This window comes from Bombus terrestris, chromosome 16 (genome assembly GCF_910591885.1).
Source record: "Bombus terrestris chromosome 16, iyBomTerr1.2, whole genome shotgun sequence".
Classification (NCBI taxonomy): Eukaryota; Metazoa; Arthropoda; class Insecta; order Hymenoptera; family Apidae; genus Bombus; species Bombus terrestris.
In genome coordinates, this window is record NC_063284.1 from 1759744 (window position 1) to 1777365 (window position 17622).

General features: G+C 36.5%; 1 protein-coding gene across 3 annotated transcripts; it reads right to left on the reverse strand.

Moving 5' to 3' along the window:
* Positions 1-1381: 1381 nt before the first annotated feature.
* LOC100647202 (activated Cdc42 kinase Ack) lies at positions 1382-17610 on the reverse strand. 3 transcript variants are annotated; one of them, XR_007226740.1, is made up of 6 exons: positions 15044-15914; positions 13522-14064; positions 9716-12847; positions 7300-8146; positions 6033-6317; positions 1382-5951 (listed from the first exon to the last, which is right to left on the reverse strand). XR_007226740.1 is itself a non-coding variant. In XM_012317569.3 (5 exons), the coding sequence occupies exons 3-5, from the start codon at positions 14043-14045 to the stop codon at positions 8047-8049; spliced, it is 3756 nt and encodes a 1251-aa protein (XP_012172959.2). In that variant the 5' UTR covers positions 14046-14064; positions 17203-17411; positions 17524-17610; the 3' UTR covers positions 7528-8046. The 3 variants fall into 3 exon arrangements, 1 of the variants encoding a protein (XP_012172959.2); XR_007226739.1 differs by having other exon boundaries at positions 1382-6317; XM_012317569.3 differs by lacking the exons at positions 1382-5951; positions 6033-6317; positions 15044-15914 and adding exons at positions 17203-17411; positions 17524-17610 and having other exon boundaries at positions 7528-8146.
* Between the last annotated feature and the right edge of the window lie 12 nt (positions 17611-17622).

Genomic DNA, 17622 nt, shown 5'->3' on the forward strand with positions numbered 1-17622 from the left:
GTGAAACCAAAGACTTTCACGCCTGCGCTACCCCACCTTCTTCTGAACCTGTTGCATCGCCTCGTTGCACCTGTAATCGTACATACGATTGCGTTTTTCGTCTACTCGAGATTGTGATAGTCGTGTTTTTGGACCACGTAAGCTTTACATTTTATACGATACATTTTCCAATAGTTTTCCTTACTAAAACAAGTTTTATATTTCGTAAGATTTCTTCTAACACAATAATAACCCCTTCTCTACTATTCTTTTTTTTCTTTTGTTTTCTGAATGAATCGCATAGAATTTGGATGATCTTTCTGAAGGAGCAGATGAAACGATTATGAAAGTTTCAAGACGTTTTCATGCAATTCCTAAAATGAAAGTTGATGATAATCGCTGTATAACGAAAAAAGCTAATGGAATAATTCATTCGTGATTAATTAATGTAATAATTATTTGAATATCTGTAAATGTTTCCATTAAAGTTTCCAAAAAGGCATAGCCGTAAATCAATCAAAACTTAAACAAGCTACATTCACTGAATGTCGCTTCTGAAATGTATCCGAACGAAAGAACCATCGAGACGACGTTCTTGCCGTGGCTCGTTATTTCTTTGAGCGGCAATTTAAACTTCCCATGCGTACCACATGATTACGCAATAAACTTTCATCAGCCTTTTCAAGAAACGATCGTCAACGCGGTTTAATTACACGTACGAAGTACACGCGAACAGATACCTGTTGCTTGATACCTCAGGCGGGTCAATTAAATCGTGCTACCGGCATGATTCTACGAAAAACATGGCGTTCGCGTGGAGTTAACATGATTGAGGAGAAATTATCTAATTACACGATCGTAGAATTGAACATGTAAGACTATCGTAATAAAATACAATATTTCATCAAGCTTGACTAATTATAGATAATATGAGCTAGTTTTATTGGCTTCGTTGTACTTCGTTCTCACGATTTAGGTTAGGTTTGGCGGGAAATTAATATAAATATGGCGTCGATAGAGTTATAGGCATTGTTTACGAGCATGTATACTATTTGTTCGTGATTATGATGTAAAGAGATTTAAACAGATTTAAAGACATGTACAATTTTTAATGTAATCGATAATTTTTAAGTTTTTAAATCACCGTGATAGGATACATAAATATTGTCTCATGTATTATTCATGGTCTTTAAAGTAATCTTCGTAAAATATCGCACTTCGTTCACTCTCTCCCTCAATATCTTTGAAAATTTATTTTGAGCACTTTTGTTCTTCTAGGCATTTAAAAGCTTTGCATTTAAGGCATTTAAAAGTGCGGATATTTTTGCGAACGATGCCTGTAAAGTCTATAACACGCGTTAATAAGAGAAAACAGTCAAGGAAAATAAAGAAAGTGACGATAAAATCAGTATACAAAATATAATTAATCGATACATTTAATACAATCGAAGGTTCAATCAATCACAAGGCAGCTGTAAAACGTAATAACGCTATGATCACAAATGAACATTAGTGGGTACTAGATAAAAATTAATTAGAATTACAAAGTCGAACTGAAGGTCCTTTCGATAATCACAAATAAATAATCAAGGGAAATAGATGTCTTCGATTTTTTTTTTTTTTTTGTCGATCAGCTGATACATTTTGTCTCTTCAGGGACATTGGTGCATATATCTAAGTTCTTTTTAAAAATTCAATCACGATTTCAAAAATTACTATGGACGTTATTTTGAATAAGTACTCTTCATTGTATAAAGCCCTTTTGTTTTATTGGCCATATGTTGCTGCTATCGATGAACAATAAAACAGATACAAAACTGGACAATTTTAAGTAAGAATCCTTCTTTAGAAAAATAAAAATAAATCATCTTTATCCGCCCTTAATAGATTCGTCCCTGAAGAGCTGTACCATGATGGCGTCCATAACAAAATACTCTTGTTTTCCGCCCAAACTCGCTAACATTCACCAGGTTCCGGTCTATCGAAAACTGAAACTGGTAGAAAGCCGGAATCATCCTCTACTTTCCTTGATGCGTTCAACCGAACATCGACAATTTCCGTCTTTGTTCCTTTTTCGATCAGCCATCTTCCTGTTTCAACGTAAAAGTCCATACATCGATAGCACTCGGACGATTTCTTTTTATTAAAACATTAATCTGTCACGATTAACTGGTAAGAGCAGAATTTCTGAATATTTATGTCTTAAATCCTCAAAATTCTGAACTTTTATTCTGAACTTAATTCTGTACTTTCATAGGTTAGGTTCGTTTGGAAGATTCCTCCATTATTGTGTATGTGGCGTTTAAAATGTCTGCGTAGCCCGATGGTATTTATGGAGAAATCCAGGCAAGCTCAAAGACGGTGAGAAATATTAAGATAGTCATTATAGTAACATTGATATTGAACAACTATAGTGGTGGGTTGTTTGGAAAGTTTCATTGTGTTCTTTCAAGTTTAAGATGAATTTGAGTAAATTCTAGTTGGAGTTTATATTTGATAATTAACTCCTTGCTTGATCATCTCTTCGTAGTATTTGGTCGTAAGAGGGGCAATGCATCATCAAGGTGGCGTCAGGGTTTTAGCCGAGCCAATTTAATTCACTAGTAATTGCATGAAATTCGATCTATGAAATTTGATCCGGTCTTTGCTTTTCGCTGTCTGCTAAAAGAATTCATGTTAGAAGAAGAGGAGAGAGACGGTCTTTCGAAACATGATCGATTAAGTCAGTAGGCAGCGAAGAATTTTTGAAAGAAAACTTATTTATCAAATTTTAAATTTCTAAATTTTGAAACTTTGTTAAACTTTTCTACAGACTTCCCAAACAACGTTCAATAATAGTCAAAGTGGTAAAATATATAACAATAACTTTCTAGATTAAAGGCTCGTTAGTTAGAAATCTCCTGATCCACGAATCGCTTAGATCCTATGAATCCATAGAAATCCTATAAACCCTAGGGACCCATCATAAGGTTTAGGGTTAGGTAGTTATATATTTCCCTAACTTCAATTATGTGAACCATTAACATTAATTAACCATGATATATTGACCATGTAAATGAAAGAAATCCTGAATCTCAGGTCATTTACGTTTTATTGGCGATGTATCGAACATTTTTTTCGATCCATAACGGCAGCCATGACACACATAAGCGTCCGCGTACATTTTAGGAAACATTGGATTAAAGTAGGTTAGGAGTCGGACATTCGATTTCAAGAAATTAATTAGAGAGCGTATCTCGCATGATTTTTCAAACACGAGTTATCTCATCTTGACTGAACTTTCGGTATCGCAATGGAATAGCGCGCTTTTGTATTTTCCTGCGCGCTCTGTGCACACCATAATCGAACTATATCGAGATGTCAGTCGATCGGGTAAGATGTGTTCGTGGAATGGAAATGGGAAACTCTGCCAATGTCGTATTTTTATAGTTTCCTCGTTTATTATCTTTCTATTTTGTTAAAAACGAATTGACTTAGAAAAATAATGACTTTTTAGGTTAAATTTGGAAAATACGGATTGGGTGGCTTTTGTCGTATGACAATCACAGTGTTTCCCGTTTTCATTGTACAACTTGTTTCTGTACAGAAAGGAATTTTCATAAATGTATAATAGTTTTTTAAATTATACAGTTTAAATTAGGGATAGACCCTATTTTACAAGTATTTGATAAAATGTCCATATACTGACGAAATCCTTTAACATGAAATTGGAACGAACAACGATCTTTTCGAATTTAAACCTGATAGTATATTATAATTTGTTGACGACAGAGAAATGCTATTGGATCTAAAGTAAATCGAAGAATACAGCGCGATTAAATCTAGCATCAAGTTCGATCAAATTGAATTTTAAACAAAAGAAAAAAATCAACCAGTAATCGATAACTTTTCGATTTATTGAAAATTTAATGCAAAGACCAATCAATATCAAAGGAATCTACCAAATATGTAACTCCTTTCTGCACAGAAGAATACAACGGTAGTGAAAGTTAGGAGAAACGATCAAGCACACGTCCCAATTACGCTCGAACGTCTTTTGAACTAATTGACCTCGCATTGGTCAGAAAAAGAAGAAAAAGGGAAAAAGGAATCGTATAATATTAACTCAGTCGCTAGAAACGGCTATGTACACTTCTCGTATTGGACGAGTATAACCTAGTCGGTATATCGCTAATTCTAAATAAGGACAACAAATCTTTCTCGTTCTCTCTCATTTTCTTTCTATTTCTGAACGCTAGAGCCTTTAGTAATGCATATCACAGTTACAAAAATTCAACACTTCTCGCTACTTGGCAATCTCTTTCCCCCCTGTATGCAGTATCAAATCGTTTCTATACACATGTACATTTACAGCAGCTCATCAAAATATTCGAATACTCGTAGAAATCTTGCCATATATATTATGTACACATTACGTGCCATGTATGAAAGATTTTGAAATTTCATTAGCATTGTAACGAGATAGGAAATTGGTTCCAAAATCACTACGGACTTCACCAACGTAACCACGATTTCTCGTTATAATGCTAATAAAATTTCAAAATTATGCGGGGTCGGACGAGAAACGTAATACAATCGAACAGGGGCTGATTCTACGTGAAAAAATAAGTCGAAAATATGGAATGCAATTTTTTCATTGGATGCTTCGTTTCCGAAAAAATCAACTTTGAAAATTTGTCGAATGTACCTTAGCTCGACCACATGCAGCACAGGTATGAGTAAATAATCAATACGGGGTTATTATACACACGCAAATACGTCGAAACTTTTCCGTTCAATGCCTCATTTCCAAGAAAATAACGTTTGAATACGTTTACTTGAAAACGAATTGGTCTGGCGTGTACGCGAGCACGCACGACACAGTTTCTAATTTATTTTTCTCGGAAATGCAGTTTCCTATGAAAACAATTGTATTCTTCATTTTTGTCTTATTTTCAAGTGCAATTTAAAGCATGATAAATGTCGATTATTTATCCTTGTTCAGACCGAAATTAAATCTACTTACCAAATTTTCAAACTCGATTTTCTCGAAAAAGAAAAATGAAAAAATGTTATCCCGAGATTTTTCCTTATTTTTTTTTTTTTTTCACGTAGAATCACCCCTTGCCCGATTCTACTATGATTACCTAACCCCAACCTAACCCCAACCTAAACTGTACCCCTGTGTATAGCATGTATAATATATATATATATATATATATATATATATATATATCAAAGTTTTCTACGATAGGTATGCAAACACTTTCGTGAGTCACTGTATTTCTATCGGACTCGAACGCTTTCGTCAGCCACGATTGCATTGCTTTTACTCGACAACCATGTGTACGTTTAAGGCTAGAACTATGCCAGATCGGAGACAGTTTTTGCCCCAACTGGCGGCTAAGCTGGCTTTGTGTGCTGATCATGCAATTCGAATTGACAGAACGTTGCTCGCACAGAATTGTGCCCGTCAGGAATTCTCTATGTGCTTCTGGTTTTGGTCAGTTGGACCCGAAGCTCTTTGCAATGATAATTGGTCCTTGCTAAACTCTTAAAACTTGTTATACAGCAGAATCTTCATTTATTCAAACGTATAAAATAATATTAACACGATGACGATATTAGTGGAGCGACACTAGCGCCGCGAGAGCGTCAACTTCATTTTACTTAATTTTAGAGTTTGCCACGTTTTAATCCGTATATCGTGTTTCACGTACGAAAGATCACGACCGGGCCGTTCTCAGGAGATCACATTCATTAACTTCATAAATTGAAATGTACAGATAAGTATCCATGTTAAAATTTATCTTAGAATTGACTCTTATTTATACAATTTCCTTGCAATGCAAATCTACAAAAGCTTGTAGTTGTTTAATTGGCGGACCAAAGGAAAATTAGATCGTCAGAAAATATAATCTTTAAAGAAATGACGTGTCCTTTGTCTATTCACCACCAGTTAATAAATTATGGTACAAGAAGGGGATTATGCCCTGTTTGAACGACAGAAACTAAAGTACAATTCGTTAAATTATTTTAAGTGAAATTATCGTGCAAGAGAGTCCAAGAATTACCAAGCTAAAATTCTTCTTCTCTAACAGAATGATTTAATTGTTCTTGCGGCAAATGAATTTTTCGTCTAGTCATCGATGACACCATCAATTGCAATTTCTCTGCGATTTTCTTGTGGAATTCGATCATAAAAAGTCAGGCGATTACAAGCACTTTCACAGTGATACTGTCATAAATATTCATGAAACAGCGGCCATGGAAGAGTTCTCATTTTTTTCACGGAATTGACACAGCTTATATGGAACACACATGGTTCTTCTGTGAGATTTACTTGCGGTCACGTGAATCTATTTGCATAGAAGAATTTGTTGATGAGAAGAGCTTCAGATTCCAACTGAAATGGTCGAATATAGTAACCGTTTAACTCTTATGACCACTTCATTCATTTATGGTGCAAATATAGAGAGATGTGTTTTTGTTTGTTCTTTGAGGAATGTTTATACAAATTACTTGGGTAAATATTTAAATTCCAATTGTTCATGCAAATAATTTTCTCTACTTTGATAGACCTTGTCTAAATTCAATTTAATTTAATTTGTAATTATCAATTAGTATAAAAATTTATGAAACATTCTATAATTCTAGTGCTTTGAGAGAAGTGGAGATTGATTTAAAAATATCTTAATTTAGATTGCAGCTTTAGAAAATTAGTTTTTCTTTATCTCAGTTAATACTTTAATTCCTGTAACGAATATCTCATTCACTTTTTATATTGTCTATATTTTTGTATATTAGATACAGCGTGTGAGTTTTTTAATTTTCCATAAATGCATAAACATTCACAATGTTAGGAAGACTCTCTTTTTTTAAAATAAAGATATACAAGTCTTTTCACTAGCTTCACTAATTAAATCCTCTTAAAAATACAGGATTTATTATAATATTTGATTTATTCAAAATATGGAAGAATACTTTCACGGCATGAAAATTACACCATAAATGAATAACATGTCCATAAATTCGTTGAACCTTTTTTATACAAACAATGAATACGTTCACATAAAAAAAAATCTTGAGTATTCTAACATAAAGGGCATCGATTTATATAATACTTCAGAAATTAATTAAATATTCCTGCTTTACGAAAATTACTCATTTAAAAAATCACTGTTGAACAATACTTTTACAGAATACAATGAACAATATATAAATCATATATATACTTTCTGTTTGATAAGAAGCACATATCCTAAAAACTATGTGACTCGAACATTCTCCAAAAAAAAAAAAAAAAAAAAAAGAAGAAGAAGGAGAAGGAAAGAAACTTACTTTCATCCCCAGCCATCCTTCTTGTCGTAAAGCATTCTGCGTCGATGTTGCAGTTACACGCTGGCCCAACAGTAACAATTTTATTTTCTACTTTCGGAGACACGATTCGCTACGGTAGCTCACGCAATTTTTCTTTATTTCTTCTCTAATTTCTGGAATGCAACTTGTGCTCCTTCGTTTTCACCAAATTGTAATAAAACAAGAGGGGAGTAAAAATAAAAGAGAAAATAAGTAGAAAAATATCAATACTCATTCCCTTCACGGAAATTATTTTATAATCTTTCATAGAGCCTCGAAAAATTTTAAATATCCTATCTATCTCGTAATTATAAAACCAGCCCGAACATGTTCACATTATTTCTGTTTCTATATAATATTTCTACAAATTCATATTTTCGTGAAAATAATTTTAAAAATAAGATTCCGGTGGAAAATTGTTCCCCCCCCCCGCCCTATTAAATAATACGAAGAGCACGAATTAACAATAATAAAGATAATAAACGGTTTAATACTATAAAATGTGAATTTATAGAATTTGGAATTTTAGGGTGGCTTTACGTTTACGAGACGCGGTATCGTAGTCTTAAGAAGATGTCTTTTTCAGCAGACAATTAATTATACTTGGAGCCCGTAGCCTCGTTTTACGCATTGTATGGCTATCGTTTATAAATACATATACCTATATTTACTGCTATAGTTACTTTACAATATCTTCAATAAGAGCGCGCTCGCTTTTAATATCTGACTTCATTTGACCTGATCTAACAAAAGGGAAGCCGCTAAATCTACATCGTATTCAGTCTGCTTCAGAGCACCCTCGCACTGTTGTCGATCTGCCAAGCCCAATCTGAAATTACAATAATTGATTGCGTCATTTTCCCAACGTTCAGCTTCATTGTACAATTCGAAAAACCACGATATTTTATCCAAATAGGTTACTGAACGATCGTTAATTCATTAACGTACAAATTTTATGCAAAAAAGGGTTTTTCATTAATTTATATTATTGAACTCCGCTTATTAGCATTGAGAAGAAATCCGAAGGTTTTACAGCACAATGGTAAAGTCTTTCCTTGCCCACGGTGATCGTCTTTATGAGATAAGCTATATTTATTTTGCGTCACCGAGTGGTCCTTAATGGATTAGCCGAAGTAATATAATAGAACTCTATTTATGTTTTGATATAATATATGTACAGCTGGTTTTTTAATTATGGCTGCACTAAATTCACAAACGTAGTACTTTCATAATACATAAATATTTAATTTCTAAAATACACAGCGATTTCAAACTTTTGGTCTATAGCGTATTAATCGTGAAACTTATAAAATCAAGAACTTTCTGTGGATATCTATTTGGAGAAATTTCGGGAGATCTATAAATAGATAGCAAGCATAGCAGTAGTTGAAATATATACTCGAAAGATATTGACATCAACGTGATAATTGGTTAAAAAGTGAAAGGAATATTAAACAGTACTTTCTCAGAGAAAAGATAGACGCGCAGAAATTCTAACCTCTCTTTTCGAAACGTTACGATCTGTTTGAATATACAGAATACTGGAAATTATGTAAATCACTCGATTAAAGAAATATATATAATATTTAATTTATACGAATGAAATATAATAAGGAATCACACGCATAAAGTGGATTATGGATGACATTCAAGGAATAGAAGCTACTCTTATATGCAAGATCAATTAAAAAAGAAAACACGCTGAGTCTGTCTTCAACCTACAAGACGCTAAGACTGCTGACCACAAGCTACGTATAATGTTTCAATGTCTTGCTTTAGAGTAACACGATATATAAATCCATGAGAAAGCCATGAAACAAGGAGTTAAAGAAAGGAAAACGACAGATAAAATATTGCAATTTTACTAATACCAATATCAGAATCCAAAATATAATAGAAATTCTACTAACTTAACCCAAATTTAATTTTAAATTGATCCACGTCTAATTAACTCCTTGCTATACCATTTAACTCGGTAGAATCGAAAACCCAAACGTTGCGCCCGAATGGTCAGGGAAAGAGCCGAAGCGACGGACACAGAACGTCGGAACTTGAAACATGAGATCGTGCGACTGAGTGCGTTGATAGCCGCGCCTGTGTTTAAGAAAGACACCATTCGATACATTCATACTTGACCCGAGTGAGACTCGTGATATTCACGTTTAACATGAAATTAGACCATGAGTCTGACTCGTGATATTCAGGTTTGGCTCAAACTCGTAACAGTATGGCAAGGTGTTAAAATTTAGTCCAAACCTAACCCTATCCAGAAGATAATAAAAATTGTATAGATTCGAAAAAATCCTTCAACTCCGCATCTCTCGAAGTTCTCTTCTCATTCATTTCCTTAAATTCGCAAAACCATCTAACCACTAGTTCAAATTAATTTCAAACTTACCTAAAAAGGGACTCGATCTTCGCCTGCCTGTCTTTCAGGATCTGTTTGGCCGCTTGATTAGTGTCCCAGCCAGTTGCCTGTAGCGCGATGAGTATTTCCTGTTGTGATGCGTCAGCTGCCTCTCTCTGCACCTTCATTACTTTGTTCGCTCGAAATTCATCGTTGAGGGACATGACCAGCTGTTGAGAGGCCGCGGTCAATGGGGGGCTGACACCAGAGGGGTACGCGGACGTGGAGGGGGCTAATTGAGTATTAACGACCGTCTCTGTCATCTGAGGAGGCAGACATCTCGTCGAGGATGCTTGCAGCGTCATGGCGCCCTCTTGAGGCTGGTTAGTGTGCGTGAGCTGAAGTAGATTGGGACTGTTAGCCAAATTGCTAGCTAAATTGGACTTCATTGCAGTCTGGCCTTGTCCAAGATCGTTTTGAACCGATTTCATGGGACTCCACGTTGCTGGAGGCGGAGGATTGTATACCGGAGGCTGCTTCAGGTGAGGACTAAAGTCACAGGGATGACCTTGACCAAAAATATTCCTCGTAGTCTGACCAGAACGAGCCTGGGAGCTGGCTGCAGCTCCCTCCAAGTAGTGACTATGACTTAGATTGCTGGCTGAATCACCTGCACCCGACGTACTAGCTGCATAATAGTTCCTTAGAATGTTCTGCTGCACTGTCTTGTTATATAGCGTATTAAACTCGTTTTGAGACAGTTGGTCTAGGTTTGGTACAGTCTGTTTCAACTCTGCGTACACTTGTTCCGAAAACACCACATTTGGAGGCTTTGAAACGTTGCTGGAGTGTGCTTGGTGAAGATCATTTTGAATCTGCGTTATCCCATGACTGCCAGTTGGTAATGTGGGATTTGGAAAGTGGCTAGCCTGGTTTGCCGTCGGTAACGAGTTCTGTGCGTGGTTGAAGGTTGGCTTGGACACATTGCTAGGAGCTATTTGCAACAGATTCAGGTTACCCTGAGCAGTACCATAGGCACTATGCTGCTGAGCTTGAGACTGTTGCCAGATTTGACCCACCATCTGTTCTGTTGCCGTTTCTAAGCGTTGTTCAGGCTGCGGCCTGGGAGGCTGCTGTATGTTCGTACTCTTCGATGGCCACGAATTCTGAACCTTGCTAGGTAGATTGGTGCTTCTATAGTCCATCTGAGGAGACTTGCGTTTGATAGTCTGAGGTGGAGGCCTTAATGCTGGAATTGTACTATCTTGTAATTTATTAACAGACGCATACGGATCAGACGAATCTGGATTCTGTTGACTGGTGATCATGTTCTTGCTCGCTTCCTTTTCACCTAAATGCTTCTCCAGCTCAGCTAAGAAAGTGGGGTCCAACTTTTTAGGAGAAACATTGCAAGAATTAATTGTTAGCTCATTCAAACTTTGGGCCAAATCGTGATTCGATTTTGGTTTCGGAGGACTCTCGTTGGGAGCCACAGGTGGAGGAGGAGGCGCGTCGGAGGTCTGCAAGTTCCGACTAGAGACATTCACGTATGTCTGCGCTTCACTTTGCATATCCTCGGGCCAATTAGACCAATTTGCCATAGGTGGACTAGGCTTATCGATCTCACTATAGTGATTCTGACTATATGCATTATTTTCCTCCGTGTCCACGTTCACGTTCAAATTGATACTATCATTTCTACTCTCCTTGCTCAGGTTAAGGGAATAATGGTTCACATCTGAGCCGGACTCTGGTGTAAAATAATTTGTACTGTCCTGGCTGCTACCGCCAACGTCCTGATTTTGCACGTTTCCATACGTTTGTGTCTTGAAATACCTACTACTCACGTCGGATGGAACGTGACTGTAATATCTCGAATGAGGCAGCTTCATAAATACCGAAGAAGTATCGAACGGATCTGAATAAGCCGGGTCGACGTTGCCAGGGAAGTTGGCATAAGTTCGAGGATCCTCATCCTGCCAACTCGTCTGTTGTTGCCGTTCCAAATCGTCAATTGGCTCGTCAAGGATATTGACGACTCGTCGACAGGCAGTGTCCGATTGCGCCTCACTCGTGTTCACCATTTCCTCCGGGGACAGATCTATCAAACTGCCCTCCTGACTGCCACTAGGAACAGAGGCGTTCAACGTTTTCACAGGACTAGCTCCGATATCATTCTGTAATTTTGTATAATTAAACTGTTTTCGCGATCTTGGTGTACCGAAGTATTTATCCTTCACGAGACTATCTGGAGGAACAGTTACTCCAACGACATCGGGTGGCTCCATAGGATTTCGAAGATACACGTCGTCGATGTAAATAGGACTACCCCAACTTTTACCAAAAGGTGCACCATGGCCAGTATGGATAAAAGAATTCTCCAACGGCTTGCTGATGTCTTCACGCTGTTTTCGTCTCATAGGATCGACAAAACAACGAGGGAAAAGCCCAATTTGAAAACTTCGCTGGTTCTGACCCTTCCACCAATAATTCTCCGGCCGTCCGTCTAAAATGACTATCTGATCACCCTGTTCTATGGTCATTTTGCCAGCCATCGTGAAGTGACTGATAGCTTTCATTACAGTTGGGACCATTCCTGTGAGAGAAGATTTTAGAGAAGCGAAGGTTGGTCGTTCTGAAGGCTCCCGAGCCCAGCAACGAAGCATTAATTGGTACATATCTGGTGGTGTTGCTTCTGGTTCGTGTAATCGTTCACCATCCTTGTCTATTTTTCGAAGAATCTCCGATCCTTTTAAACCTACCCACGGCTCTTCACCAAACGTTAACATTTCCCACAATGTCACACCAAACATCCACACATCCGACGCGTGACTGAATTTACGCGCTTTTAGTGATTCTGGAGCACACCAAGGAAACGGCACTTTTTTATGTTCAGTCATCACATAACAGTCTTCTTGTTGCGGCAGTGCTCGCATTAGGCCGAAATCACCGATCTTCACTTTGTCCACTGAACTTAGAAGAACGTTCCTACAAGCTAAGTCGCGGTGCAGAAAACGTTTCGCTTCTAAATATGCCATACCCGTGACCACTTGCAAAGCGTAGTTACACAACGTTAATACTGAAATTTGACTGCACTGTTTTCGCAGATAATCGAGCAGGGCTCCCAGTGGGGCTAGTTCTGTCACCATCATCATCGGTTGTGATAACACTACTCCATATAACCTGGAAAGAAATGTATTTATTTAATTAATATTGTCAAATTAATTTACTTTATTGATAGACTGTGAATTTTTATGCATTTATTAAACATTTGTAGCGGCCCATGGCCGCAAAGAAAGTTCCAGGGTTGAAACACACATGTTGTTCACATAGCCCGCGAAGCGGCGTCGAAGATAAAATTTATTGTTTTATTGCCTACGAGTTTTTCCATCCCCACCTCGGAAGGAAACTCTCTTTCGAGGATCTCGGCACCCTATAAAAAGGGAAACGAGGAAAAACTCGGGATAGCCGCTCATAGACGTTGATGGCATTTCATGGGAGTTCACGGTAGTCGCTGGTAGTCGCACGGTTAGTCAGTCAGACAGATAGTCACGGTTAGTTCGTAGCGAGTCTGTATCGAGTTTGTATCAATTCTGTATCTACATCGTCTGAGCTGGACGTGCGTCACGTTACGACCTAAAACGACGCGCACTCGACATCGAAATAAACATTGTTGAAGTTAAACACCAGAGTATTTTAATAACACTCAACACGTCCTACACCTTAAATTTAATATATAAAATATTTCAAGTATGGCACTCATTATAAACAAATCTTTGTCTAGGTTCTATTTTTTAATTGTTTATAAAAACATTAATCTACATAAGAATTCACAGTCTATTTTCAAAGATATGTACCTAATGAGATTGTGATGATCCAATGTGTGCATTGCTTGAACTTCTGCCACAAAATCTTCAATAACATTTGGCTGAGTCAGAGCATCAGCCTTTAGAACTTTTACAGCAACTGGTAATATCCTACCAGAAGGAGAAGTCCATTGTCCACGTCTCACTACACCAAAACTACCATCACCCAGTTTATCAGATAGTGTCACATCTTTATCTTGAATAAGACATGTTAGCACTGAGGAACCTTCAACTGGTTGAGAAGATCTTTTATTGCTTTTTGTGCTACTTCCAGGCCTGATCTTGGTCATCAAGCTTTTCTTCCATTGTGTAGTTCTCTTTTTCTTCACTGCTTCTAGTAATCTTCTAATACCTGGCTTTCCTAATCCTATCTGTTCAAGATCTTCCGGTTGTACATGGTCAAAGTGGTGTAGTCGAGTGACTTGTAGGTCATCTCTTATTCTGGTGAAAAACTGTGAAAGTTGAACATCGTGCAACAGTTCTTGCAGCCATTCTGTACCCTCATCATCTGCCATGTTCAATTATTCTATTACCCTGAAAGGAAGATAAATGGATTATAGTGTTTGTTTATGTCAATACACAAGGAATAAATAAACTTGAACATGAAACTAAATATAATTATCATAATTGGCACATAAAAAATAAAGGAAAGAAGCATAGTACAAGGAAATGATTTATTTATTCATAAATTACAATATTAATACAAGGATCAATTCAGTGGTAGGAGAAGAACAATTACTCAATAATGTTAAGTTGGTTTATTTTTATTTCCATACAATGCATACACAGGAAACAATTAGTAACAGAGGCTTACGTAGGTATATAGAATGATACAAATATATTATTTATCATTCATTTTTGCTTCTCCTTGAACAGGAAATGAGATAATGTTTAGTGGCAAGGAGAAGAGTTGTTGGCACATGCCATGCCATGCATTGCTTTGTGCGTACAAAAAAGCCTGGCATAAATAGTAGATCACACCAGACGTACCAGATTAGTACTTTTACGATGGTGAGCTTTCATGCAGGATAGGAAAGAATCTCAACCATGCAAGATGTATATTCTCTGCCTTTCTAAACTATTTTTAAAAATAATTCAAGGCTATGATAGGTCAGAAATAAAAACATTAGGACCCTCTTGCAAAATTATTTTTTGATTGATATGTTATAAATTTTTATTGCAATCTTATATTGAATAGGACAATCAGCTGGTACTTATAGAATATTAATTACTTCATTACCAAATTTATTATCATTATATAAACCTTTTTAAAAAGAATAACTTATAACATTTCATTAATAATATTAGTAAATGTACACAAAAGAGCTCATGTAATTAATTTCAAAATAAAAATAAGAAGAATGCGTTTAAAAAAAATGCGAACTACGATAAATTAAAAAAAAAGAGATTAAGCGCATCAAGTAAAGTAGAAACATGTTAGATTCTCAAAGATAAGAAAAGGGAAAAATAAGATAAATAAATATGGTCCTGAGGGGGTAAAAACATCGATTACCTTTCGATGGAGGAAAACAGTTTGGAGAGCAGTTAGATTTCCATTCCGCGAGCGCGTATGTTCGTCGGAACGTGAATCTGTTTACCGTCACTCGTTGCATGTGCAATGCGGGGAAATCCTATATGAAATTGGACAGCGGCGAAATTTGAGCGGAATCATCGCCACTCGAGCATCCTCGGCATTTTTCTCCCTCTCTGTTTCTCGCTGTCTCTCTCCCTCTCTTGCCCCCTACCAGACTGTTGTTGCACCGCGAACGAAACGCACACGATGAGATGCACGCACGATCAAAGAGGAAGGCGGTCAGAAAGCGGCGAAGAGACCGCGACAACGTTCGCTTCGTCGGAATTCCGATTGCACGACGTCCAACAGACTTTCACCGTATGAATTTCTCACGCAGCGCATTGTTATGTACTCGACCGACTCCGTACGGTTTAACCTAAAACATGCGCGCGATTTTTTCCACTTGGACCGAGACGATTCTTAAACGAAACGATCGACAAGAGTTTCGGTGCCCGCTATATATTGTATACATCGTACTTCCTCTTATTTGACGGGTTTTCGAATTGAAATTCACGTTCGAAGAAGGAACGAGCAACCTATCTACCTGACAAAACACAGGGTCGCCTACTGCCATGGAACATGCAACGATGCAACAAACTTCTCGTTGACGAGATGGCGCCATGTATCACGTTGCAGAAATCGATCCACTAAATTACACACCAGAATGTTTGATATTTTAATTGAGAAGTTTGCACGAGATTTTGTAAATGATTTTGGTTTGTAGAATTTGTAGAGAAGTAGAAGATTATTTGGAAATTTTTGGAAGTGAAGTTTACAGACATTTTGAGAGCAAGGAAAGTTACTAGATAGAGCAGCGTGGTGCTATAACACGAAGGGCGCGCGAATGTTCAAATACTTGCGTTGATTATAGGGTGTTTAATCTTATCTTAAAACTATCTTTGTTTTTCATTTACAGCGCGTGTGATATATCTTTGTAAATTTTCTTTATTCTTAGCTTTTATTTATATGATAGCAGGAGAATGACAGAAATGTACAAACATGTTATTTTTCTATAATAAAAAATTACGTAATTCGCGGATAATGGAGTTTTAATTATTGTGAAAAAGATTCGAGGTTTTAAAAGGAAAGTATATAAATTAAATTTTAGTTTTGTTGAAAAATTAAAGTTATAACGTAAAAAATATAAAAATATGATATCGATGATCTTCGTGAATATAGTATAGTATAAAATTCGCGATAAGTAAATTATCACTGGAAATTATGTTTTATTACTTTTAATAAATGATTCTTAATGAATATTGTATATTTATTTTTGTTTATTGTAAACTTACCTCAATTAGCCATTGTTTTAGTGGTTTAATATCAAAAGAAATTGGATAACTGGTACTACGTTATAGTACTAGACTTTAATATTAACCCATTTTCTCAAGGAAAACTTGGACATATATACATCGACAGAGATAACAAACTTATCAGTAATAATGTGCGCAAAAGCACTGAGTAACATAGATTTCACGGAATACATTGAAGCTAAGACACAAAACTTCTACTATTTATAATGATAACAAAATTACAGATGTTTTCAGAATTTTTAAAGACTTCAGTTCGTTCGAAGATTTGTTTTAGATCTGATTTGTTTGAATTTTATATCTGCGTAAGTTGAGAAGAAACTTTTTACTTTTAAAGGATATTGACACGATGTTTCAACAGGATGTTTCAGAAGCGCTGCATGCAGAAGAGTATTTCCTTCTTTTAATGACAAATCATAAACATCAGAATTATTCAGAAAAAGAATGGGACAAGATAAAAGCTACAATTAAAAGGATGAAAGTTTGTAACATGGTTATCAAATTTTTATTGATCTAGCAAAGGTATTGAGGAGAAAAGTATTGTTAAGCGTGACAATAGTAATTAATTAATATAACAAATACAACTGTGTGCCAATAATTTTAGTTAAAACCTAACCTCCTCGCTGTATACACATAAAATTACATAATATTGGAAAATACATCAACGAAAATATAATTCATGTAATAATAAATATTATTCAAATACTATTAATTTCTAATGTGTCATCGTGCAATAAATACACTCAGTGGGACAAACAGAATGGATTCAAGCAGGGGAATAATACGTACCACATTTTTGACCCGAAGATCCGGTGCACGGGCCACGAATGGTAACAATGCTAATTACTAAGGTGATAATTATCGTTATTGTGTCACCCACCCACATCGGTCGTGTGCCATGAACGAGTCCCTCTCTCGCATTTTAACCATCAGACAAGTCGACCGCCTTTTGCGTATACCATAATGAATTCATGGCGCGTCCCGACGTTGCGTCACCCCTGTTCAATAATTCAAAAACAGGTTGCAAATTCGTTCCACCGTTTAAAAAACGTCTCAACGCCGCTTGCGTTTCTCTGCATGCAAGATGAAATCTTGCATACATTATTATACCTGTGTCTTTTTCACGCCGAACCTAACCTTATTTTGAGCCTCGCCGCAGCAGGGAAACTTATTATAACACCTTCAAACTTATTGCAGCGCCTCGTAGCT

Excerpts from the sequence above, each read along its gene's own strand:
- LOC100647202 (XM_012317569.3), bottom strand. The coding sequence starts at position 14,045 with ATGGCAGATGATGAGGGTACAGAATGGCTGCAAGAACTGTTGCACGAT. Across the intron at positions 12,848-13,521 it reads GATCATCACAATCTCATTAG|GTTATATGGAGTAGTGTTAT; the intron begins GTACATATCTTT and ends ATTTCTTTCCAG. Across the intron at positions 8,147-9,715 it reads AAGATCGAGTCCCTTTTTAG|ATTGGGCTTGGCAGATCGAC; the intron begins GTAAGTTTGAAA and ends TTGTAATTTCAG.